The following is a 27,558-nucleotide window of genomic DNA, read 5'->3' on the forward strand; positions in this document are numbered from 1 at the left end:
TGCGATCATATTTTTAAATAACTAATGTAGTCAGTTTTTGTTTGTAAAACTGTTTGCCATTAATTCATTCCTTCATTAGAAGAGGAGGAAAGTATTATTGAAATTTAATTATCATGTGACTTTTAAAAACAGTTTTCAACTGCTTATGTTAAAATTTTTTTCTTAGAACCGTATAAGACTTCTTATAGCATAACCCATTAACCCATTCTTTTTGTTGTCAGTGAATATATATATGTATGCATGTGTGTGTGTGTAGTTTGAACCATAGTTGCAACATGATACAACAGGTGCCTAATTGACTACTTTAAAAAAAAAAAGATTGATTTATTTATTTGAGAGACAACACGAACAGGGGGAGAGGGAGGGGCAGAGGGAGAGGGAGAAGCAGACTCCCCGCTGAGCAGGGAGCCCAACACAGGGCTGGCTGTATCCCAGGACCCTGAGATCATGACCTGAGCCGAAGGCAGACACTTAACCGACTGAGCCACCCAGGCGCCCTTGACTACTCTTCTTAAAATAAAACATTGATTGAATTATATGTATACCCACACATATATACATATATGTGATAAGGTGTTCAAATGGATAGTATCTGTCAGAAATTTAATGCATAGATTATTTAGCATAGTACTGTTAGAAATTTGAGCATTGAGAGCTTCAAATTTTGTCCTTAAAAATTCAAGTTAGTTTACATTTTCTTGAAGTGAGATTGAAATTACAATGCCTCAAAAGTCCCAAGTATTTACCATATTAGTTTCAGGAGCTGTTCTCAGTTACGGAGATACAGCTCCAAATCCTCACAAGGGTCTAAGTATACAAAGCGCCTAGCCCAACATTCCTTATTTTTATCCTCCCAAGAGATTACACAGGCTCCCTGAACACTTTTCTTCATCGTTCCACAGGTGAAATGACTTTGCCTAGTCGTCTTTTTGTTCTCCCATCCTTCCTCTTCCACTGCAAAACCTTCTGCTTAAAATATTGGCTTATTTTCAGTTACAGGGACCCTCTTACCATCTGCCATGCTAAGAAATTCCTGAAATGGACCCAGGTAAACAAGGTGAGTATTATTCTCAAGTTTCTGAGCACAGTTTGTAAACAAAAAAAGGAGGCACAGATGTTGTATTTTCAGACTTCTGAGTTGCAGAAGAGTAGACATTTGACATCTGGCAGAAAAAGAAACTAGTGGGTGATTAAAAAGATTTTCTTCTTTTTCTAAACAGAAATTCATAATGTATGGATGAGTGTTTGGTCTACTGTCCCCAAAGCACCAACAGTAATTTAACAAAAGACTTATTCTCAATATAATTACACTTTAAATTGTTATTCAAATATACAAAAAGTGGCTTATCTTATTTTTGTATATTTTCATGGTTTACTATTAAAATGACATCACTGTAGATATTTTAATGTCAAGGGTAAGTTCACAGTACTATGTGGGCCCAAAATTGGGTGAAAGTTCTCACAGCTGACACTGTATAAATATTTCATAAATGGGTACGAAGACAGTAATTCTCCTTTCTACCAATACCTCTGAATGCTGTGGTAACCCCAGGAGTGTCTTGTGACTTTTTTTTTTTAAGATTTTATTTATTCATTTGCGAGAGAGAGAACATGAACAGGGGGAGGGAGAGGGAGAAGCAGACTCCCCTGCTGAGCAGGGAGCCCAACACGGGGCAGGTGGGGGGGGGGTGCTCGATCCCAGGACACTGGGATCATGGCCTGAGCTGAAGGCAGACCCTTAACTGAGCCACCAAGGCGCCCAAGAACATGCATTTCTAACAAGTTCCCAGGTGATGCTGATGCTGCTCACCTAGAACCACACTTTGAGGACCACTGGCCAAAAATATCTATTTCTGGATCATCCCACTAGAGATGATGGACAGTTTATTACATTCTCAGAATCTGTAGGAAGTGACAAAACAAGAATCATTTAAAGCAAAACATGTTTCTCAGTCAAATTGCTTCCATGAACAAGACCATGTGTAGCTTGTATTATTATTTCTTTAAGCATCTAAAACTACTTTCTTCATAGCTTTGGGCCTCATACATCAAACGACTTCTTCCTTTCTTGAGTTTTCTCCCACCAGCAGGAAAGGAAAAAAAAAAAAGAGCCTTTAGGAAGCAGAGCTGGTAGTGAATCACCTGGGATGTTCATTCATTTTCCACATTGTACTCGATCACAGATTGCCATGTTATGCTGCATAACTTCATCAGATGACACTGCAAAACATAATTTGACAGGAGTGCCATGGGCCAGATGGTAGAGCAGCTACCGAATGGCTCTTCCACCAACGGCAGCATCTGGGAAAACCTGCAGAGCCCCAAGTTTGCTGAGTCTCTGGATTCATTTGGTGCATCTGAGAGGAACCAGGGCACAAAAACTGGCCAATTTCCAGAAGGAAAGAAAATGTTGGGCATTACAGTTTTGTAAACTATTTTCACACTATTCTGGCTACTCTCAATTTGTTTTCCTTCTCCAGATAGAGGGCAGAGGTGCTTCTGACTTCTCCATACTCTAATGCTAGACTCAGCTGAAAACTGAAAAGAATTTTCAGAACATAGGGAAATATTAAATAACAAAAGATTTAGAGCAAATTGTAGCTTCTTTGATATGGTTGCACCTGTTCAAAAAAAAAGGGGGGAGGGAAGGATGTGGAAGGTTCTTAAGATCGCTTGTTTAATGGTATTTTTAGGCACATTCACCTGAGGTAAGTGTCTTCCACTCATGATCATATATCAATCATTGAATTAGGGTATGTTTCAGGAGAAGCTGTTGGTTTACTCTAACTCCCCGGGGGTGGATCTGACCTGGTTTGGCACCATAAGCCCCTCAGTGGGTTAGCACAGTGCCTGGCACTCAATACCCATGTGTGTAACAGCTAGGACTTTTCCCCACAACTCTCCAGGGCAAGAAACATTATTTTCTAAACCAAAACCAAGTCACTGTGGCTTGGTATGAAATTTCGACTCAGTTAAGTTTGGGAAGGAGGGCGCCTGGGTGGCTCAGTTGGTTAAGCAACTGCTTTCAGCTCAGGTCATGATCCTGGAGTCCCTGGATCGAGTCCCGCATTGGGCTCCCTGCTCGGCAGGGAGTCTGCTTCTCCCTCTGACCCTCCCCCTCTCATGCTCTCATTCTCTCTCTCTCAAATAAATAAATAAAATCTTAAAAAAAAAAAAAAAAGTTTGGGAAGGAGCCATTCCTTAAAGACACGATAAAAACCTTGAAGGTTCTTAGGGTGAACATCTGATCTGAAGTATTCAGGACTTCCTGTCCAGGCATCAACCTCCCCTCCCCCTTCAGGAAAGAGACAGCCTTAGCTAGAGCAACACTGAAATCAAGATTGGTTTTCAAGGCAAGGGGAGTCCAGAATGTGTGTGCAAGGAAGAGGAGCTAGGAGAGAGGATGAGGTTGAGGATTCAGAAAGTGAGGGATCCCGGTGGTATTTGAGGTAATGAACCTCTTCCTCTGGTCACCCAGCACCCATTTGGCTTTCTTCTGGTGAACCAGTGGCCCTGTTCTGCTTTGGAAGAACAACCTGCCCTTGATCTTGGTCCTTGAAATTCTATTATTATTGAGTCAAACTCTCCCATTTCCATGAGTGGCTTGAGTTCTTTGATGGGCCTTTCATAAGAAGGCCTGGGTGGGCTGACTTCAAGGAGGCCCCTTAAGCACAGAGAAGCTATTCAAACTTCCAAAGGAGTAAAAAGAGTTTAGACCTTGGAACACACACAGGAATGGACATGGAAAAATTGCCTCTTCATCCTCTAAATTCTCCCACTTCTGCAAGAATAAGAAGGAAACTAATATCACCATAAAATCCTGCCACATATGTTTGAATGGATGAAATCCACTAAGCAACCCCTTGATTTGTTTTGCTGTAGGGCCTGCTTAGCAGCAACTAAAGGGCTGCCTGTGTTTCTAGTCTCCAGCACACATACCTATTTATCTGATGAAGAAAATGAAGATCAAATAGTAAGCTAATTTCCCCAAAAGAAAAAGGAACTAGTTATGGCTCCAGAGCTTTCTCTTCTCCACCACACTGTGAAAGGGGCATATGAGCACTCGGGCCCTTGTAAGGGCTCAGAACTGTTAGCCATTGTTGTAGTGTTTTTGGTGGTGGTAACTCTCAAAAGAAGGTATATTAATAATTCTTTTCTGATTATAAAAATAACATACGCTCCCTATAAACACATTGAGGTGATATCAACAAGTAGAATGAAAATAACTATACTAAGAATTCAAGCAACCAGAGATAGCGTCTATTAACAATTTCACAAATGCCCCTAGAAATTAAGCTCCACGTGGCAGGGATTTGTATCTGTTTTGTTAACTGCTGTATTTCAAGGGCCTAGAATCATGCTGGGGCCATATAGTAAGAGCTCAACGAATATTTGCTGAAGGAATGAATGGATGGAGAGCTTTTGTGTCACTCTCATATATGCATAAATTCATGTGGGTACATCTGACCAGAATATATTAACAAAATCGAGTTTATATTCTACAGAGTTTTTTTAATCCTATTTGTTTCATAAGGCTGTTTCCTTTTTAAAAATATTTTATTTATTTATTTATTTGAAAGAAAGAGCACACACACACACACACAAATACACACACGAGTGGGGAAGGGGAGGAAGGGGCAGAGGGAAAGGGAGAGGGAGAAACAGACTCTCCACTGAGCAGGGAGCCCTGATGCAGGGCCAATCCCAGGACCCTGATATCACGACCAGAGCTGAAGGCAGATGCTTAACCGACTGAGCCACCCAGGCGCCTCTAGGCTGTTTCCTTTTTATATAAAAAGTTTAGTAGATTCAGAGGATGTCCTGTAGGGTCACTTGCAGCCTAGGACACTGAAACCATTATTTTTGTTCCCAGGTAGGAAAGAGAGCTCTAGACTTTGATTTCCTCACCTGCAAAATAACTACAGGGCTACGTGATCTCTAGGATTCCCTTCTCGGATGTGGGATTTATCTAATGAGACCGTCCTTTATCCATGATATTTCATGTTTTCTTTCCAGATGCCCTAAACAGTATTGAGAATTCCATTTACAGAACAGCCTTCAAATTACGATCAGTGCAAACTCTGTGCCAATGTAAGTACAGAATCTCTTTAAAAACTTGAAATAATATGATGCTGATGTGTGATGTAAAATTCACAGAGAAAACAAGAATTCCCCCATGTGAGTGACTGCTAGCTCCAGAAGGTTGGATCTATGCATTTACCCCATTAGTAACAGAGAAGATGGAGCGGGGAGGGTACACCCTATATGTGCCGCCCATGTGGAGCTTCGTTGCCCGACAAGAGAAAATAACTTGTGGACGAGGGTTTAAATTTTTTTTGTTTCATTTTTCCTACTTGGTTTCTGGACATTTTTTGTTTGTTTCCTTTTTAGGATACCAATATTGACACAAAATAAAACTGTAAAATAAGTTAGTTTAGAACCTACACTTGTAGATTTAATCATGAAAATTAAAAATTCCTTCTACCACATAAGATTGACATTTTGAAATCGTACCCCTCTCTCTGAACATGCAAAAGTACGTTCAGATGAGTCATCCTTGGGCCACAAATCTTAAAACTATCTTAAGAATTCTCTGAGAACTGCTTTTTTGGGGGATTAAATTTATAACTGATTGAATGCCATGATTTTCTTTTCCTATATTGTTATCATGGGTAAAATAAGTCCAAATATGGTAAAAATGTTTATTTAGTAAAAATCCTCCAAAATGAAATAAATTGGGTTCTATGTATGAAAAACAACATGGATTCAACCTAGCTAAAGTTATTGATTTCTAATAAGTTCTAATAAGCATTTCATGTGAAGTGATTTATTATATTTATCAGATCAGACCTTAAAGAATTTGTGTTATACATACGACTTTTCTCCTGAAGTTTGGAATTTTTTTCATAGTTTGCCTTCTGCCTAATAAGTTATTTAGACCAGTGGTTTTCAAATTGTGCTTCACAAAGTGGGGTAGAAGTAGGGCAGGAAAGGAAGTAGAGGCAAGTGAGGGAAACCCAAAAGACCATCTCTTCAACCAATTCAACTCGTTTTCTCTATTTTCCCTACTGCATTCTGTAAAAGGGTCTTTGAATAAGGGACTCTCAGCTTTAAAAAAAGATTTTTGACAAATTCACTTATAACTATTACTTATTATTCCAGGGATCAACAAAAGGCAGAGTATGTTCACCAAAAATTTACCCTGAATTTTGCTATTTTCCTGGGGAATTTCTCCCATTAAAGAAAGTTAGCAGCAAAAAGTGTAAGCCTCCTTCATTAATGCCTGGGTGTGGACCAATGGTAGAATTTGAGGATATACCTCTTTGAACGTCCCCCTCCCCGCATTAGAACCTGAATAATACTCACAGGGAATATTAACAATACACAAAACCAGTAGTTCAAAGTTCTCCCTAGAAAAGATAGCTAAACAATAATCTGAAAACAAAAAAGTCCCAAAGCCTGAGAAAAAGCACACCGTGAGCTTGAGGCGGCAGGATCTCAGAGCACGACATAAATATTGTGGAGAGACGCCCGCACACCACCATCATCTGTTTTGCTGTAATACGGACTCGCCGCAGAAGACAAGAATGCCCTGTGTACAGCACGCGGGACAAGGCGATGAGTTTTGCGATCGAATCACGATAAACCAGTTTGCACCTTCCACCACCTGCAGCCAGGTTGTTATTAAAGTCACATCCGAAATTCTACTCCTCACTTTTGTAGACTCTCCCCTTGAAAGCAGGATCAGAGAACACATAAAAAATTTTTATTATACTTGCTAGATTTCTTATCTGTAAGGCTGATTTACGAAGTAGAGAAAAGCGCAGGGTTTTATCATTCCACAGACTGAAGCATTTTCAATACCAGCAGCTCTGGGCGCCCCTGACATCCTCATCTCTCAGATGGTGTAAGTGGGTGTTTATTAATTTTGTCTGTTATCCTCTGTCTGCAAGAAACCATAGGGTTAGCTCTATTTCATTCTTCCTTGTATTCATTGCCTTGTAAAATTTTTAGGAGGTGGTAAAAAAAAAATGTAAGAAATAAACCATTATTTTTTGTAAGCAACTTTGGCATTAAGTGCCTTCCCTAGATAATAATACCGATGGAACCAAGATCAACAGAAAGAAATATTGAGGCAAGGGCAGGACCGGAAGAGTCCGATAATTCAGCAACCACTCTTTTATAAAGATCACTGGGGTTTTGGGGGGCGCCTGGGTGGCTCAGATGGTTAAGCATCTGCCTTCGGCTCAGATCATGATCCCAGTGTCCTGGGATAGAGCCTGCATCGGGCTCCCTGCTCAGCGGGGAGTCTGCTTTTCCCTCACCCTCTGCTTGCCTCTCTGCCTACTTGTGCTCTCCCTCTCTCTCTCTTTGTCGAATAAATAAATAAAATCTTTAAAAAAAAAAAAAAAAGAAAGATCCCTGGGTTTTTTAACTTAGGCAAATGCATTTAACACAATATTCCTTCTGAAGCAAAGCTGCAGAAAGGGAAAACTATATTTGAACATGAAAGATAAATTTGCTCAAATCACTTAAGCAGCCTAAAAAATGTTTTCACCACTTCTCAGCACAGTGCCCTAACTTCCTTGGAAGGCTGTTTTTCAACTTTCTCACTTTTTTCCCCTTTCAATTTCATTCTATAAAGCAACATCCTAGAGGTTACACTAGGAATAATGTTATAACTAGGCTTTGCTAACAGATGTCCTTTTCCAAAATCAAATCTGCTGTTCGACTAATAGGCCTGAATTCTACACAAGAGATATGCATCCAAATAGTGTTCATATTCTAATTCCCTTTAAAGAAAATGGCTGCCATTAAAGAAGTCTTAATTAAACACTAGATGACATTTGCTTTATTTGAAGTCTTTGTTCCCATCAGAAAATAAGACAATTTCTACACCAAAAACTAATGATGTATCGTATGGTGACTAACATAACATAATCAAATTAAATTTAAAAAAAAAAGACAATTTCTTGTTTGCTTTCCACAGTGGACTTGATGGACAGCGCCCTGATTCAGCACGTCCTCCTACGTCACAGCCTCTGGGAAGCAAGAGAGAGCCCCCTCCCTGTGCAGCAGCTCTTTCGGGCTCTTCAGGAGCTGTTTCAGAGAGTCATGGTGGAAAAACCAGGACAGGTGCATCCCAGAGCTTCAGAACTCACTCTGAGCCTTCTCACAACGATGTATGACAGGTGAGGGTGTGAAGGTCACGCTGTGGTCTCAAGGACAGTGTTTAGTCACCACTGGTCATTGGCCACCTGGTGTTGTCTAAGGTTTGCTTGAGGTTTGTTACATAAGAAGGCTTCTTTTCCACAAATGTAGTATTCATTCAGGAGGGGGACGAAGAAGTACATGTTTATCAGCTTCACTAATATAAATGACCCGTGAATAGCAAAAAGGGAAAAACAAATCCACATTACTTTTGTCTCATGCAAACTCATTTCCACTCTGGACGCATGCACACCTTTTGCTAGGGTGGTTATCTAGCTATACACACAAAAAACCACACTTTTCTCTTATTTCTTTGCTCATGTCTTATTACCAATGATCAGTTTTTGTTTTGTTTCTCAGGTGTAGTCATGTTGATCAACCTATGCGTGAGTGGCTAACCTACAGTCTTAGTCTGTTTGGGCTGCTATGACAAAAATACTGTAGACCAGGTGGCTTGAACAACAAACATTTATTTCTCACAGTTCCTGAGGCCAGGAAGTCCGAGGTCAAGGTGCCGGCCATTTCAGTGTTTGGTGAGGACCAGCTTCTTGATTCACAGAGAACTGTCTTCTTGCTGGGTCCTCATGTGGTAGAAGGGGTGAGGGAGTTCTCTGAGTTCTCTTGTATTTTTTTTATTTTTATTCTCTGAGTTCTCTTTTATAAGAAGAACACTGATCCAGTTCATGAGGGTTCCACTCTCATGACCTAATCATCCCCCAAAGTCCCACCTCCAAACTTCATCACACTGGAGGTGAGAATTCCGACATAGGAATTTCAGAGGGATCCAAACATTCAGTCCACTGCACCTGTAAGCCAATTTAGACCACGTCAAAGGCTTGATTATGCATGCCACGGAGTAAATGGTGTGTGTGTGTGTGTGTGTGTGTGTGTTTGTTCCACTGGCTCTGGGGTCTACCATTCTTCTGTCCCACTTCATTCTGTTTACCTTATGTGGTCTTGACCAAGTAGGCCTCATCTTTTAGAATGGACTTTAAAAAATCATAGTAAATATAAAACATTTGGAAAGTGCAGAAAAGAGCAAAGAAGAAATGTCACCCCAATCCTGGCTCTCAGAGGCAAGCACAGTTTAGCCATCTGGCAGATTCCTAGTGTTTCCTTTTCTAGTTTATTATTATTTTTTTTTTTTAAGATTTATTTATTTATTTGAGAGACCGAGAAAGTACATGAGAGGGGGGAGGGTTAGAGGGAGAAGCAGGCTCCTCGCCGAGCAGGGAGCCCGATGCGGGACTCGATCCAGGGACTCCAGGACCATGACCTGAGCTGAAGGCAGTCGCTCAACCAACTGAGCCACCCAGGCGCCCTATTATTTTTTTTTATTGCACAAATAATACATAAACATGTTCTCAAGTTATTTTTTCATTATTTCAGACTCCTTAAGCATTAAGCTATTTTTTTTAAGATTTTATTTATTTATTTATTTTTCAGAGAGAGAGAGAGAGCCCAAGCAGGGGGAGCAGCAGGCAGAGGGAGAAGCAGGCTCCCTGCTGAGCAAGGACCTCGATGCGAGACTTGATCCCAGGACTCTGGGATCATGACCTGAGCCAAAGGCAGACACTTAGCTGACTGAGCCACCTAGGCGTCCCTAAGCATTAAGCTTTTGAGGGGGCACCTGGATGGCTCAGTCAGTTAAGCGTCTGACTCTTGATTTCAGCTCAGGTCATGATCTCAGGATAGTAAGATCGAGCCCCACTTTGGGCTACACATTGGGCTTGGAGCCTCCTAAGATTCTCTCTCTCACTCTCCCTCTGCCCCTCCCCCATCAAAAAAACTTTTTTTTTTTTGCAAAAAAAAAAATCCTCCAACATTAAGCTTTTGACTATCATTTCTTTCTTTTTTTTTTTTTAAGATTTTATTTATTTATTTGACAGAGACAGAGACAGCGAGAGCAGGAACACAAGCAAGGGGAGTGGGAGAGGGAGAAGCAGGCTTCCCGCTGAGCCGGGAGCCCGATGTGGGACTCGATCCCAGGACCCTGGGATCATGACCTGAGCCGAAGGCAGTCGCTTAACCAACTGAGCCACCCAGGTGCCCTTGACTATCATTTCTAATATCAATGCCTGCCTCTAACAATCCTCCTGCATTTGAGACATTGTTTTGCAGGCTTGGATCTGCACAGCTAGTGAGCAAAGGATGAGTAGGCTCTATGAGAGGGCCTGTGAGCTGGTGGATCTTTTATACACACGTCTGCTCCTTTTGCTTCCTTTTGTGCTTGTATCTTTGTTAGGTTTCCAGACATGTGCATCCTAAGGAACTGACACTGTCTGCTCTGTGAAGATAGGGTGCATCCCTGTTTCCCCAGTACCCAGTGCAGTGCTTAGCACAGAGGAAGCACCCAATAAATATTTGTTGGGCACATGAATGAATGAATGAATGAATGATGAAATATTTTAATTCAATTTTTAATCTGTCAAAATCTAGATATAGGGAAACAGACCATGAAAAATGTGAACTTAAAGAAAATAATAAAGAAAGAAAGTAAAGAAAAGAGAAGAAAAGCATGAACTTGAAAAACGATGTCAGAAGTCTCCATTAATAGTTATAGTTTTTATAAAGCACTTCACCCAGAATCACCTTGCCTTTCCCATTCTTGTCTCTGTGTTTTGTTGCCCTGTAGCACAGGAACGGGTTTGCTCAAGCTTGTACCTGCAGCTGCTGCCCTGATTGCTCTGTCCGGGGACAGCCCTCTTACAAAATACAGAGGTAACATACGTATGAGTTTGAGTGTATCAAGTGCAATGACCTCCAAACCTCCAACACACTAACTTCTTCACTCATTTCTATTCCCCTGCCACATGACTCTTGTTGAATATGTACTCAGCATGATGGAACTTTTCAAGATGTCAATCTATGCTTTCTAATTATTCATAACTTGGTTGTCCTTGCTATTTATTTGTGTGGGGATTTTTCAGACACACAAGTAGTTATTATTCCTTTCAAGACTGGGACTCTCCTCACAATGCCATTTACCAGCCTCGCGGTCTTCATCACTGATGTGCTGAATTATCAGGAGGTTGAAATGTGAATTGGTTTTCATTAGTTATCATATTACCTCATTTGGGAAGCCTTCAAACTAGCAAGCAAATAATCAAGAAATATAACTTTTCCTTCCTTTTCCCTTCATACCTACAAATAAACTGTTTAGAATTCAAGGCACATGTCCTTCCAAGACGTATTGCAAGTATTCCGTTTAAAGATTTCTTTCCCCCTTTGTATGTCTAGCTCTTTTTCAGCTCTATGCAGAAAATACCAGGGGAGGTTATGATTCTGGGGCACGCATGACTCGAAGCATTTTGAGAAACCTATTAACAGATCTACAGCAGGTAAATCTCTAATACTTAAGAATTCTAAATTCGTTCCAGTTATATTATCCACCTTTGTTATTAAACAATCTGATTTTTACAGTGTCAGTTCTCCCTTAATACAGTTCTCCATGCCATTCCTCCCCTCTACAGCCACTGCTGTTACCTGAGCATAGGTGTGATCGATTACAATCACTTCCTAACTCAAGCTTTTCCTCCCTCCAACCCTGCCCCCACACTGCAGTCAGTGACTTTTCCAAAATGCAAATGTCACCCTCATGCCTAAAATTCTTCACTGGCCATGCATGTCTATAGAACAAAGCCTAAATTCCTTAGCATCATATGAAAAGCTTTCATGATTTGACCCAATCCTTCTCTTTTCAAAAAGAGGTAAAATCATGATTTTTTTAGGAATATAAAATGAACACGAGTCCAAAAATGTATTTAATTTATGAATTAAAAGAGGGTTTCAGTAAGATCTTACAACTAGTTGAAAGAAATAACCAAAGAATGGGCAAGCTAATAGATAAGGAATATTAAAATGAACTTGCAGGTGGATGCAAGACTGGCCTTTGGGGGAAGTTGGGGGTGGGTCCCCAACCAGGCTGGAATTTATTTGCATGTCTATAGATGAGAATTATTTGCATTTCAATCCGTTTTCTGCAAGTTAACTTTAATTCTCTTGCAGAGTTGTAAAATAGCCTAGCTGAAGGCAATGATGCATATCTCTATACGTTCAGGTACCCCCATTGAAAAGATCACCAGTGGTTTCTCTTGCTTATTCCATAGTGTTTAATATTTCCTTGCATTTTTTATGCCTATTTCACTCCTATATATCAAAATCCTTACTCTGTCCAACATGCGCCAAGTTCTCCACGCCTGACTTGTGCAGCTCCATCTATCGGCTGCACCACTGCCTATCACTTAGCAAATACTGTTCATCTTTCAAGTCATTCAGATTATTAGTCACCTCCTCACTAAAAGCTCTTTCACTCTCTGTGCATAACTTTGTTATAGCACTTGTCAAATTTTGTTGCCATTATTACAGGATATATGCCTTCTACACTAGACTGCTTCTCAAGGGGAACGATTGTATTGCATTCATGTTTATGTCTCCAATGGCTTAAAACATGCCTGGTAGTAAGGCCTTCGACCAAAGATTAATGAAAGCATAAATGAAATGCTGTGCTGAAGACTCAAATAGTTAAGAGTTCCATCGTTTCCCGTGCTTTTAGAATGTACAGATTTAATATTGTTTTTATTATTGCTAGTCAAGGGAATTTACCCCCCCTTAAAGTAAATACATTACTTAAATGTTAAAATGATATTAAATGATGCATCCGAGCAAAAACTTCTACAAAAGGATGAAGCAGCCTCCAGATTGTCTTGTGCAGAAGAGGTTACTGTCCCAGTGTACCTTTTACCCCTGCTTCAAGATGTCTCTGTTGTTCTTCCAGCTCCTGTAAAATCCCCACACTAGGTTTTCTGCACTGTGAAGCTATAATAACTTTCTGTCATTTTTCTCCTGGGTCTAGGTTATAAGAGAGGAAAAGAATAATCTTTGTAAGTAATCTTTGTAAGAATAATCTTTGTAAGGGCTGGGGTCCTGTCAATTAGACTGACAAAAGACAGATTAACAAAAGGAGAACAAACAGAACAAACAGAAGTTTATTAACATGTATATAGCACATACACATGGGAGTGCCCAATGATGAGTAACTCTAAGGGCTGACTAGAACTCAGGCTTACATACAATCTTAAGCTAAACAAAGGGAAAGGGGTTCTGGGCTTCCTGGTGGGGAAGGAAAGTGATGAGAAGATGACCAGGAAAAGTATGCTGAACAAGGGTTGTTTAGTAAAGTTTGTTGTGAGGATTTAAGTTGGTACCTTCTCCATTGATAAGAGTTGTTAAGAGCCCTCTTCTTCCGGTAGGGAGAGGGAGACAACTTTGGCAAATGAAAATTTCCCTCATAAGTGTACATTTTCTTGACAAAAGGAAAACTTGTGTTCTGCTTTTAGAGCTTTTTCTGCATCTGTTGGTTTTCATTGGCCTTTAGCTCAAAATAATCCATATGCCAAAGAGACACATTTGGGGGTGGCATATTCTGGTACTCTTCAGGACCAAGAATTCTGAACTGGGGATAGTCATGAAGGGGGTGGGTAAAGAGGAAGATTATCAGAACTCTAGGACTGGGAGTATGGGTTAGAAAAACCTATCTGGGGCCCCTGGGTGGCTCAGTCTAAGCATCTGACTCTTAATTTCAGCTCAGGTCATCATCTCAGGGTTGTGAAATCGAGCCCCCCATCAGGCTCCATGCTCAGGGAAGAGTCTGCTTGAGATTCTCTCTCTCTCCTTCTCCCTTTGTCCCTTCCCCCTGCACTTGCTCTCTCTCTCTCTCTCTCCCCAAAATAAATAAATAAATAAGTCTTAAGTAAAAAGACAGGGAGAAAGAAAAACCTATCCAAAATTACCTGTGCTTTGATTTGGTCTTAATATCTTATGTTCATATTGATCATAATAGTTAATATTTAATTTATTCTAGAAATTCCCAATGATATTCAATATGTTCATATTTTTTAAACAGAGTGATGATTTTTTAAAAATTTAGAAAGTTAAACATCAGGCATAGTTATTTCAGAGCTGTTCTGATGGTGGTGGCGGCACATAGATCCCATCACCAGCTTTCTGCTGACACTCAGGCATATGTGCCAGAGCAGAGGTACTACCCCAAGAATGCTCACATCTCAGGACTCAAGCTGGTGGAGAGCCAGAGAGAGTGGAAAAGTCTGTCCATCCATTTATGCAGTCAGACTTCAAAGACTAGAGGGCTTAAGTGAATATCACGAAAGTAGGTGTTCTGAGAGGCATTTTCCTTCTGTAGAAATCCTTGTGCTCACTTTCTAACTACTGTAGCCCCAGACTAGCACCCCATCCAACAAGCCCTAAAAATGTGCCCTTGCTCCAGGCTCAAATGAGGTCAATGAGCTGCTGAAATGGCAGGTCTAGCAGTGCTCTGTCTCCCACCCGTGCATTAGTACGCTCCTGAGAAAACTCTTAGGAAGGTGGAAATTTGCCTGGTGAATTATCCTCCCATTGACTTCCATTAAGAACTCAGAAATGGATTCCCATAGAAAATTCCAGACCCCACTGTGTGATTCAAACCACTCCCCCAAGAATCCTAATTATCATTTCAAGTGGCATTCTGCCTGTCCTAGCATACCATCTAGCCACATGCAATCTTCCATAGCACACCTGCAAGAAATTAGTCAAATGGGCGATTAATCCACAAAATCTTCGTTCACGTACTTAAGCCAAAAATGGAGGTTAAAACCCACTCCAGAAGTGAGCTTTCTTTGGACTGATGTCAGCATCGCAGAGCTGGCAGGTCAACCCCATCTGATACCCTTCCCTTATTTGACATGAGGTTAACCCCCCTTCCCAAGGGCTCAGAAACACCCTCTAACTGAGTGTCCAGTTAGTTCATCAACACTCACAAGCCAAAGTACGGGGAATGAGTTAGTTTTTCAGACAAAGGCCAAATGATGTAGGGAGCAGTTACTTCTGTTCAGCTGGTGACGGGGTTATTATCAATAAAAAGGACAGCCATCTTGTCACTATTACGCAAATGTTTGTTGACTCCTGCCTGGCTAATTGTCAGCAAAGTGGTTCTAAGTGCCACTTTCCTGATTAGAAGAATGTTTATTCGAGTTGATGGACTCAGCAGGGGGTCTTTGAAATTGCTTTTGAGCTTGCAGGCAATGCCTCCTGACAGCCAGTGCCCTAGAAGACATCAGACGTGAAATTAGGACTCGCGACCGCATGGGCATAAATGGAGGTGACAGGTACACATATCTGTGCATCTAGATAATGTCAGAGCCAAGTCCTGGCCCTCTTGGCGGTCACATGGGGTCCTTAGTCCCTGAGTGAAACTTCTTTTGTTACCGGGATTGAAAGGTGGAAAGCATCGCGTGAGGAGGCACAGAGAGAGCCATTGGAACCCCTACGACATGAGTCCAAAGGACAAAGTTTTGTGAGCCCCCCCTCAATAGAGTAGGGAGTCTTGAAGTGAGATCTCAGTTCTGCAAATAAAGCACGTTTTATTTTTACCCAGAGCAAAATATTAAATCTCACGCGCCCCTTGCTTTAAACAAGGGTAATGATTAATGCCCTAGCTCAGAAATCGGTGTTTGTTAAAATGGGAAGCTCTGAGAGCGTTTGGAAAGGCTTTCCTTAAAACTGCTCTGAACATGCATACAGTATGGTTGTTGCATGTAATTCACAAGTAAATGAGGGCAAAGCAAGGTGAAAATAATATCCCTGGGATCATAAGAAGTGAAACAATGGAAGCTGTCCCATACTGCCCCAATTGCTAGACTCTCTTCTCAGCCTCCCCCTTCCTCCCAACCCCACTTCTTCCCCCGTGTTCATTCACTGTCCCCATTCAGACATTGCACAAAACCTACACATTTCTTGTCTGCTTGGATGGGATCAGTTCATCCAGTTTCAGGCACCAAGTACTTGTAACTCCATGGTTGGAGGCACCACGACTCAGGCATGCTGATTCCAGTGGTCACCTATTTCTCCAGTTTCTCACGACTGACGTGGGGTTTCCTGCCTCTTGTAGATCCCAACTGTCGTGGGGGAGAGTCGCGCTCTGTGCTCTGTGGAAAGCGCTACCCGCAGCTGTTTCCAAGGGGTGAGTGCCAAACAAACGTCCCCCCCGAGTTGGGGGCAGACACGTGTGCTAACCAGTTCAAATGGCAGAACTGTTACTCTGCAGAGCATCCCAGACAATCTAATCTAACATACAGACTTGCCTCTGACTTTTCATGTGGCAAACTTCTTTGGCAGAAACAGCCAGAAAAGAAGATGAAATTACATTTTCCTCTACTCTAGAGACCAAAGTCATGCCTGGCCACACATCTGAGTGAGCCGTTGTTTTTCAGGTGTTGAGCCCAACAATCAAAGAAGAAAAATTCCTGTCTTGGTTACAGTCTGAGCCTCCCATCCTCCTGTGGCTCCCAACCTGCTACCAGTTATCTGCCACTGAAATGGTCACTCACCCTGTTCGGTGTAGAATCTGCAGGAACTTTCCAATCACAGGACTGAGGTACAGTCACTCATCAATATTTCACAGATAATCGTTCTCCAAATGGGTCTAGGGGTGGAGCTGCATCTCTCCAGATTCTTTTGTGGTCCTCACACATCTGGAACTCAGTTGATATTTTGGGGTCAGTAATTTTATGCATGGGGGATCTTGGTTGACAATAAATTATATTTTATCTTCTACAATAATAGAATATTAAATTCTTTCATTGACACATGGTTTGATCAATAGACACTTTTGTTCCTCTAAGAGGAAAATGTTTTTTCTTTTGTTACAACAACAACAAAAAAACCCTAGATATTTTAGAATCATTCATAAGAATTACAGTAATGATAATAGTTTATTAAGTGTTAAGTGTTAGGCTGAGTGGTTCACATGGATCATTTCATTTAAGGACTTGTTATAACCTCTATAAAAGGTGGTATTATTATCCCCAATTTGCAGAGAAGCTAAATAACTTGAACATGGTCCCCAAGTAGATGCGGGCAGCCTGAACCCTAGTCCCTGCTTGGCAACCATGATGCTATGCTGCCTCCCAGTGTAGACAACTGGCAACAGGGTCTTAGGATCCAAAGGAATAATCGGGTTTTGTGGGGGCAGCTCACACCAGATCTTCACTCTGCTTAGAGGAAAGGGCAGATTTGGAAGCTAGGTTTGGACGTGGGAGATTCAGATCTTTCCATGGCTTTGAGGACAGTCAGAACCCACCTTAGGAAAAGGGTGTTGTTTATCTCTTATAAATAAAACAGTACAGAAGTGAAATTAAAGTCATTAAAGACTTGGGGAGGTGGGGCGCCTGGGTGGCTCAGTCAGCCTTTGGCTCAGCCTTCGCTCAGGTCATGATCCCAAGGTCTTGGGATCGAGCCCCACATTGGGCTCCCTGCTCAGCAGGAAGCCTGCTTCTCCCTCTCCCACTCCCCCCTGCTTGTGTTCCCTTTCTCGCTGTGTCTCTCTCTGTCAAATAAATAAATAAAATCTTAAAAAAAAAAAAAAAAGAAAAAGAAAAAAGACTTGGGGAGGAAAGAAGGAAGCTGGTAGGTCAAGGCCAGGCACAGGGATGCCCTTATCATGGTGAATGAATGCAGGTAGGGGCTGAAGGTGTAGTAGTAGGACTTAATTGCTGGGACAACTGGGTTGCTAAAAACAAGTCAAAGAAGGGGGTGCCCAGAAGGGGAAGAGTGAGGACTTGGGGAGTCTGTTCCTCTTCTCATCTTATACTTTCAGATCTTAACTAACCCAGATGGTAAACATGCTCCCCGTGGATATAAAATACATCTTCTGGGTCCGCTAATAAGCTGGAAGATTTTAATTTTGCTGAGAAAATGAAGTGGGTTTGCAGAGAATTCTGAGGACATGGTGACATTTCATTCATGAAAAACTCTTTGCAAATAACTGTCCTAACAATAAAACATAAGTGGAAAGGACCTTTGGAAACCAAGCAAACCGAACGAAAGAAATCTCCACACTACAATGAAAAATAAACTCTTTTTATATTAGACTGTGGAAGAACATGAATATGATTTATCATGTTATATGCATATTACAATCATTTAACCAATAAACAAGTACTAATTGAGTAGTTACTACAGGCCCTGCACTGGACCAGGTACAGAATTCACTTTGCAATTATATAAAACACAACTTTTACATTGAAATATTTTTTCCAAAATTATTATGTATAACATAAAGCAGATATTATTATTCCTATTTTATAAAGGAGTCTCAAAGAGCTTGAACGACTCGGGTCATGCCAAGGCAGAGGGCAAGAAGCGCCATTCTTTACATTTCAGGTTACGTCCCTTTCTATTGAGAATGAAACTCACCTTCCTCTTAGAAATGCCTCCCTGCAAACCATCTTTCCTCCTAGATGTCCAAGGCAATGTACAGTTCTCATATATGCAGGCAGCTGGGTGACCTGCACAAGGCCATTAACCTCTCTGGACCTCGGTTTCTTTATAAGTAAAATAAGGAGGGCTGAGTCCATTGAAGTGCTAGGCTTCTTTTAGCTGTAACCTTCTGAGTCTATTAGAAATTGTTTGAATTTATTATAGTCCTAACCTTAAACTTGTGTTTTTGGCTCTCATAAACTCCAGCAATAGCCTCAAGGCTTTAAGTTTTAGTGAGATTAATAAAGTCATTTTAGAGCAGAAGTGTTTGCAGACCTGGAGGTAACAGGAAGAAGGCAAAGACTTAACCTTCTAAAATAAGAGAAAGGGCAAAGACCAGAGACTGTTCCTAAGCCAGTGTTATATTTCAGCGGGACGTGTCACATTTATGCTCTCTAATAACCATGTAAGATTGAGGAAAAAAAACAAACTCGATTCTCTCTTGGTAAAGACATCAACAGACCAATCTCATTATTCACACTACACCTTTCCTCGTATACCTGTAGGTAGTTTCTGAGCATAAAGGAATTAATGAAAGGTTAGGGTCAGTGTATTGTCGATAATGCAGCCAGTACTCATAAATAATCCTTATTAAAAATATTGTGTTATACCTTTCTTGCAAACAGCAATTGTCTTCCCAATTATGCATGTTGAATAATTTTCAAAGCTTTGTAAAACTTTGCAAAGCCAAGAAGGCAGGGTTTACTAGTCCCATTTTCCTTGTAAATAAACTAAGTCATTCATTTAACTTCATTTAACTAATGGTCATCGAAAACCTGCAGTGTTAACTTGGTAACTTCCAAACATCTGAGCTTAAGTTCCCACTTCAAGGTCACTAGTAATGGTGGTGTATGCATTCCAACTCAAGCCTCGGGTACTGGTGGTCTATTCCAGTGGTTAAAATAGCTAGTTCTCCATTCAGGTGGTATCCCTGGGCTCAAAGCCTACTTCTACCGCTGACGAAGAAGTTGTGTAACTTGGTGCTCAGTTTCTTCATCTGGAAAAATGATAAAATCATAAGAACGCCTTACCTTAAAGGGCTTGCATGGCAATGAATCACGCGTCAACACATGTACATTGCCTGCCCTTTAGTAAGTGTTCCAAAACATTAGCTACTATTCTAGCCATTTGATACTATTTATTAATATCCTACCATGGAACTAGATGTTGGGGTAACAGCAGCGGACAAGGGCAGCTGACGGTTGATCTCACAGACCTTAACATTCTCTTGCTCTGCCATCCAGCCTCAGGGGCATTCCAAGTTTTGATTCTTCTGTTCTTTAGAATAATCAGCAGGTCTGATAGATGTGATGTGCTCCGAATCCTCCTTCTTGGTTCTAGCCTCCTTCCCTTACTCTTCTTTCTCTCTAGGATTCCGTCCTCACTGGTCTCCAGCGCAAAGGCACACTTTCTCCATGAAAACTTTTCAGCAGCCCACAGGGGTCTCCCCCTCTCTCCTTCCTGCAGTACTTGCCTTCCAATGCCTCATACTTGGTGCATAATCACGTATTGCTTAACTTTGCTAGTTAGTACTGCAAGCTTCCCTATCCTCTTTCTGCAGCAAGACATGAAATTTGAAGAGCACAGGGATCTGGTATCACCATGTTTTCCCTGAGTGTTACAAGACACCCCTCCTTCCCACAGTGTCTCAAGATAACCTCCTCACCTGTTCCCACCAGAGACTTAAGGATGCAACCGTTCGTGTAAGAAGGACTGCAATGCTGATGTGTTAAGAAACTTGGATGCGGGGGGTCCTTCCCCCACACTCTGGCTGGAAGAACTAGCCCTCCTCCACTGCATTTCTTTCCTACAGAGTTCTAAAAAATCACAGAAGTTTATTTCAAATTCTTTGTCTACAATTTCATTTTCCCCAATACCATGCAATAATGCAGGTCTAGTATTATCAGATCTTGACAGTTTTCAAGAGAAGTCAAGTCAGAATTTACTGAAAAATCTCCCAGTTTATTTTATTTTTTAAGTGGGCAACTAAATTCAAAATGTTTGAATGCATTGTGCCACCACAGAAAATGTGGCCACAGACTTAGGGGTCTATCTCAAGGCTCATTGTACACAGTACCCTGCATAGGCAATGTGCTTGATATATTCGTGGGGGCATGAATCAGACTTCCACATTATAGTGTGTTGGGTGAAACTATGTTAATATAATGCCATATCATAAAAAGTACCACCAAAAGAAGATTTCTTTGAATAAATTAAACATGTTAGAGTCATTTAACATCCCTACAAAGTTTGGGAGAAATTTTACACTTCCTTAAGAGCTTAGATGTCTCCTGTATGTTTTGGGGTACTCATTCTGCACCTGACTATTATTTTCTCTGCTCACGGGCTGGTTGTGACATTAGCCACACTTCCGCTGTTATTGGCAGATACCGCTGTCTGAAGTGTCTCGACTTTGACCTCTGCCAGGCGTGCTTCTTTGCTGGGCTTCACGGTGGGTCTCCCCAGAAGGTCCATCCCGAGATGGAGCGCTGCGTCCAGGTAACATCTAACCCACCGCACCAACGATTCGTGAATCCAATCAGTGACAGCTGCAGCAGCTAAAGAACTTTCCCTGCAGTAAGACCACAGATTCTGCTCCTTTCATTCCCGATAATATTTAAGACTAAGGAAATAGCAAACTCCACCTTAAATATCTCTCAATATCCATATGCTTTCTCTACATCATAGATTTTAATAAAACCTTTGGGACATGAAAAGACCAAACAGCGTTCAGTCTGAAGGCACTGGTCCCGTACTATATAGCAGAAAATATCTGAGGAATAAAAGGGGAGAAGCATTGGAAGTGGGTACGGATTCAAAGAAAAGGCTTTGGTTTGGTAAAAATGAGGAAATCGGGTTTCTGGTTACTAGTGCCTTTTGGGAAAACTTTTCTCTTTTCACCTGTCTTTTCCTGAGATTCCATTTTTTCTTTGGGAAAAATGAAAGGGAAAGATTACTATCTGCATTTTGACAGAAAGAATAGAAAACTAAGACTTCACAGCTGCCTTTCAAATGTTCTTTAGGAAAATTCTAAATACTCAGCAAGAGAATTCAGATCTTTTGAAGGAAAAAGAGAAATCAGATAGTCAATTTTAAGCAAAGAGCATTTTCATTTTTTCTCATCACTAGGTTCCTATGACTCAGTTTCTCCATAGAGATGGTATCACCCTCAAACAGGGCAGTAGTGAAGGATGTTGGTTAGCTAGCCCTACCAAGGACAGCTTTCCCTCGTTCTCTCTTTAACATGATGGTCCACAAAAGTCAATGCTTGGAGTGTGCCAAAGAATTCCCAGTGGGCATTGTTTTACTAAACTTAAAAAACCCAGATGCTCAGGTTCATTGGCCCATCAGCTCCCTGTTTTAAAAACCTGGGGAGGAATAGGGCTTATTGATGTTAGACTGACACCGTGTGGTCACTTTGTTATTACACTTTAGATTTCAAGGGCTGAAAATCTTTTAATAAGGCATTTCATTCTTTTGTTCCTTTTGGCAAAGGTTCTTAATGTGGGGTTGATGGGTGAACTTCAGGTGGTCTGTGAATCCACTGAAATTTTATACAGAATTAAATGTATGAGCATTTTTCTGGAGATAAATCCACAAGTGATCATCCAGTTCTGAAGAGAATCCGCACCCCAAATGTTCGCAGCCCTGGACTTAGCCCTGTTCCGTACCCCTTCTCGCTTTAGAATTCCACGTTCGTGGACCGCACTCAGGAAGAGGGGTTAATGTGTAAGGTGCGTGGTATTTAATTTGGTAACTTACACTTTGTGGACAAGCAGAGAGGATGGGAAGACATTCAGGTACTAAGGAAGGAAAACGATTTTTCTAAGGACATAAAAGTGAGTGAAGTAATACCAGAAACTTTCATGGTGGCCAGTTTGCCCAAATGAGGAAAAAAGACCCGTTTAGTGGGATAAGACTCTCCTTTTTACTGGTGGCCATTCCGGCAGATGTCAGCAAAGGAGAATACCAAATGCCTCGTCATGACCCTCAGAAACAACCTGCTCCAAGGGCGCAGTAGGGGAAAAGACACTTCAAGAAGGCGGTGGCTGCCGGACCAGGTGACTCCAAAGGAGCTGGCTAACAAAACACAGGCCAGGTGAGTGTGAGTGACAGTCCTGCAGAGCGACAGCCCAGGGCCCTGGTGCTGATGATGCAGCCAGCCCACTGGACACAGGCAGAAGCTTTCGTAGTGCTGATCAGAAAGAAGGCAGGAGGCGGGGCTGGCCCAGGGCTGAAGATGAACTCCCCCCCCCCAAGAAATGAGCTTTAATTTTCAAATAGAATAAGAGGCAAAAATACTTCTAAACGGCCCATCTCATCATTTAGAATTATTCCAACTAAAGCATCAAACACAGAAGACTTTTAATATTAACGTATCCAAATGACTTTGCTTTATATCCCTAGTTTTTTTTTAATATCTTTAGTTTCTGTTGGTTTGCTTTTGAAAGCCTAATTTAGAATGAATACTGTATTTTTATTAAAAAAGGAAAAGAAAGACACTCAGAATCCCATCACTCACAGATGAGTGTTAGTCACGTTAGTATTACCAAAAATGGAATTATGCAGTAGATACAATATTTCATTCTTCTTTTCTTTTCTAAATGGAGGGTGTTTCCCATGCCATCAGTTTCCAAAATATTATTTTTAATGACCTCACTCATCCTTATAAGGAAGTATCATAATATACAAGCAATCCTTTATATCATTGAACATTTTGGTTATTTTTAAAATTTGCCCCCTGAAATTCTGTAGTCAGCATCCCTATACATGCATATTCCTATAGTTTTAATATTTTACTAAGATAAATTTACTTCAATAAAATCATTGGATAAAAAGTTGTGAACTTCGTTAACTCTCAAAATTCAGAACACCAAATTGTGCTCCAGAGGGTTAACCCAAAACACACCCCAGCACCACTGGTATATGAGGTCATCCATCATTTACCTAAAGATTACCAGCCTAAAGATGTCTTTGTGATGGGGGCACTTGGCTGGCTCCGTCAGTGGAGCATGCAATTCTTGATCTTGTGCATTGTGAGTTCGAGCCCCACGTTAGGTGTAGAGATTACTTAAAAATAAAATCTTCTCTACAAAAGTCTTTGTGATGTTAATTTTGGAAATAACCACTTCTTCAAAATTTAAAATTGTAGAAAATAAAGCAAAGAGATACTGTTTCTGTGGGCTTATGATCATCAAATTTTGGAGAGGAAAAAGCTCCGGAATTATTAATTCACTCCCATTTTATCTACTGAGAGTAGAAGAGATCAATTTAAATCAGAATGGTATTCAGATACATACTAATTTCTTTTGTAATTTCTAATCTTTCCTCAGACACCCACCAGCATATTTTTATCTCAATCCCAGACCCTATTTTTAGAGTCATTTTGTCACTTCCCAACCTAGATATGTTTTTATAGCTCTTTAAAAGAAAAAGTGTATGTTGACATTATGATCAGGTGCCATTTATTATGCCTACGTCACATTTACCTAGCAGGTTGTTATCAATATGTCTTTAAAGTTACAGAATATGAGTATCATCTTGATGTATATCTTTAATATAGTACAAGGAATTTAAAAATAAGAACAAAAATATCAGGTACCAATTCATCTGTCTTCTTCCAGACAGATCTCACCTTTCCCTAGCAAAGGAACAATACAATGTGTCAACTAGTCATCTGGATTTATTGAATACTTGAGATCTTATCTAAATTCCTACATTCTCATACTTAAAATGCAAAGATCCATACTCTTAATTTGATTTCTTTTGGCCACTGAAGCCAGACTGATGTTTTAAAAGTACAAATATGATGGCATCCCTCATGTGCCCACCTCCCCCAAACTCCCATGCCTTAAATCCCTCCATTATCTCCCCATTGTTTTTAAGCTAAAAACTAGACGTCATAATGACTTAGAAAAGTTCTGCATATTTTGGGCCCCCCTGAAACCTCTCCAGTTTCATCTCCCCAGCCCCACATCATCTGTGATCCAGCCCCTCATTCCTTCCCCCTCCCCACAAGACTAAGCCAGATCCTCCCTCTTAAGACTTAAACCTTTACTTTGAGGAAATAACCCTAGCCCACCTAACTGCATGGCTTGAGCCTCACTCCTAAAGACCTATAAAGGGGGAGCACCTGGGTGGCTCGGTAGGGTAAGCTTCCGACTCTTGGTTTTGGCTCAGGTCACAATCTCAGGGTCATGGGATGGAGCCCTGCATCAGGCTCCACACTGGGCATAGAGACTGCTCAAGATTCTCTCTCTCTCTCCCTCTCCCTTTGCCCCTTCCCCCTTCACATGCACGTGCTCTCTCTCTCTCTCAAAAAAAAAAAAATAATAATAATAAAAACCCACAGAGGTCTTTGCTCAAATGCCATCTCATCCACGCGGCCATGCCTGACTACTTACTCAACATTTCAGCCCCTGTCCCCACTCTGGCACTCCCAATCCTCCTCTCTTGCTTTATTTTTCTTCAGAGCATTTCATCAGCACCTGACACCCTATATATTTTACTTTTATTTTTTGTTTGTTTACTATGATGTAAGCTCAGGGGTGAGGGTGGAGAACCTTTTATTGTTTCCAGCTGTATTTCTAGAATCTATAAAAATGTCTAAATTTGATAAATGCTCAATAAATGTTTATTGAATGATTGGCCAATGGACTGAAAAATACAACGATGGATGTGTGATGAAGGGATTGATGGAGGTAATAAGGTAGGTCATGAACTCTTTTAGAATGGAGCATGGGAAAGTGTCAAAGGAGGGATTACACAGTGTTGAGAGAAGGTAGTGAAATTCGATTGAGAATTTCAGTCCTCAGTCAAGTGTGTGGCCTTGGGGAAGTCACTTCATGTTTCTGTGACTCAGTTTCTTCACATGAAAATAGAGAGAACCTGTCCTTCCTTCTCCCAGAGTAGTATCAGTAAAGATAAGAGGAGGAAGGGAAATTGCAAGTGCTATGCAAAGCTAAAGGTTTTTTAAATGTCAATGTGTTCTACTCTGTCCACCTGAGTACAACAGTGTTCCCCAAAGTAAAATTCTTATGTAATAATTTTCAATTTCACCTAGATATGAATGAGTTCAGAAATTCTGATTAGTGTCCGATCTAGGAGAAAGGAATGTGGAACATTATTATTTAACAATGTGGAAGAGGTAAAAACACATCCCTAATATCTACTAAGTTGACACATTAGTACTGACCATCTTCTAAGACATTCATGATTTTGCCAAGTGATGATACTAAATTCATTCACTGATTCAGCAAATATTCTGCAAGGTAATAAGCCTCCTCCTTTTAAAGTGGATTCACTCACTTTACATATAATGGTTTACACTGAGAACATTTTCACTTACAAAAAACATGAAAGTCAGGTGCCAATTATCACTACTGTTATTAAATATTCTGGGAAGTTCTTGCAAATATAACAAAGAAAATTAAAACAGTGAAACAGACAAAATTACTTTCATTTGCAGCTAACATGATTGTAAATACCCAAGAAAGCTCAAGTAGCTCTAGCAAAAACTACTAGAATTAATAGGCTTTGAGTGGTGGGAAATAAAATACATACTCACAAATTAGTAGGTCTTCACTATGATAGCAATAGCTACCAGTCCTCAGTCAAGTGTGTGGTATCAATCAGTCAAGTGATAGCAATAGCTATCATAGTGAAGTGAAATTTTATTAAAATCCCTTTACAGTAGCTGTAAAAATTATTTTAAAGAGAAACTTGGGGATAAAAGCTTAGCAAAAAGGATACAAAAGTCACATTAAAGAAACTATATTTCAGAATACAGAAAATAAGACCTGAACGAAAGGAGAAACATACCAAATTCCTGAAAGAAAAGACTCTAGCGTGGGCGCCTGGGTGGCTCAGTTGGTTAAGCGACTGCCTTCGGCTCAGGTCATGATCCTGGAGTCCCGGGATCGAGTCCCGCATCGGGCTTCCTGCTCGGCAGGGAGTCTGCTTCTCCCTCTGACCCTCCCCCCTCTCATGTGCTCTCTGTCTCTCTCATTCTCTCGGTCTCAAATAAATAAATAAAATCTAAAAAAAAAAAAAAAAAAACCAACCCACATAATTAAGTGTACCACACAGTAATCACTTCTCACCCTGTGTGCTCATCACGTTCTGTAGAAATAAGATCACATTATGTCAATAACAATCGTATGTTCATCTGTTCATTAAATGTGAAGTCTCTGCAAGTGGGGAGTTCTCTGCTTTTATTTTTCATCTTTTATCTGCAATAACTCAAGATGGTGAGATGCTTTAAAATAGTTTTTGAATAAAGGAATGAAACTAAATAGAAATGTATAAAATGGAATATGCCTGACCTTAAACCAATTGCTCTATTCTATGTTCTTTCCAATATGACACAATAATTATGCACACACCTGTGCTCAGAACCCCTAGTATCTGACCTGAACAGAATGACCTGGGGGATTTTGTGCAGTCGTCCCTAAATTTCTTTGCATTCTCATTTCTAGATTGTCAAGAAGGAGGGCAGGAAATAGAATCCCCATTTCCATTATTGGCTGATTGTTCTCTACCTAAGTAGTTGTATGGGAAAAAGCACAGGAAGAAAAAAAAAAGTCATGCTACTTTAATGCTATTTTGAATATCAAATTTAATATCTGATTTAACATTTTCCAAAAAGACTTTCCTCAATGTCATACCCGATAATTAAATATTATTACATTGTCTTATAAAACTCTGCTTTACACAGGATTTCTATTCAGTACAGTAGCCCTGAAGTACCAATATATGGAAGTCGGACTAGACCAGTGGAAATAGCCATAGAGGCTTCCAAACAAGTATCTCCAATGGTATCTTCGGCTCAGAGAACTGATAGGAGCAGCCCACATCATCAGGTGAGTCCAAAAGGGAAAGGAACCAATGTGTAGTCAATCTGGGCCCCTTTGTAAGGATGCAGTGAGAATCAGTGTGGTGTGCGGAATATTTTCAAGATGTTAATGCAATCAAAGAAAATATTGTTTAAAATAATTTTTTATCTCTAATCATGTCACATATTATTACAGAAAA

General features: G+C 40.6%; 1 protein-coding gene across 1 annotated transcript in view; it reads left to right on the forward strand.

Moving 5' to 3' along the window:
• The first annotated feature begins 1,038 nt into the window (after positions 1-1,038).
• The window catches only part of DYTN (dystrotelin), a 45,720-nt gene continuing 19,200 nt past the window's right edge, over positions 1,039-27,558 (forward strand). Inside the window, exons 1-9 of the mRNA XM_035006612.1 lie at positions 1,039-1,057; positions 5,017-5,091; positions 7,991-8,192; positions 10,847-10,932; positions 11,452-11,552; positions 16,157-16,228; positions 16,479-16,642; positions 20,913-21,024; positions 22,476-22,624. Coding sequence (XP_034862503.1) covers positions 1,039-1,057; positions 5,017-5,091; positions 7,991-8,192; positions 10,847-10,932; positions 11,452-11,552; positions 16,157-16,228; positions 16,479-16,642; positions 20,913-21,024; positions 22,476-22,624 — 980 coding nt within the window. The remainder of the gene's footprint in view (positions 1,058-5,016; positions 5,092-7,990; positions 8,193-10,846; positions 10,933-11,451; positions 11,553-16,156; positions 16,229-16,478; positions 16,643-20,912; positions 21,025-22,475; positions 22,625-27,558) is intronic.

Source organism: Mirounga leonina, unplaced genomic scaffold, assembly GCF_011800145.1.
Source record: "Mirounga leonina isolate KUSES-001 unplaced genomic scaffold, KU_Mleo_1.0 Mir_151, whole genome shotgun sequence".
Lineage (NCBI taxonomy): Eukaryota > Metazoa > Chordata > Mammalia > Carnivora > Phocidae > Mirounga > Mirounga leonina.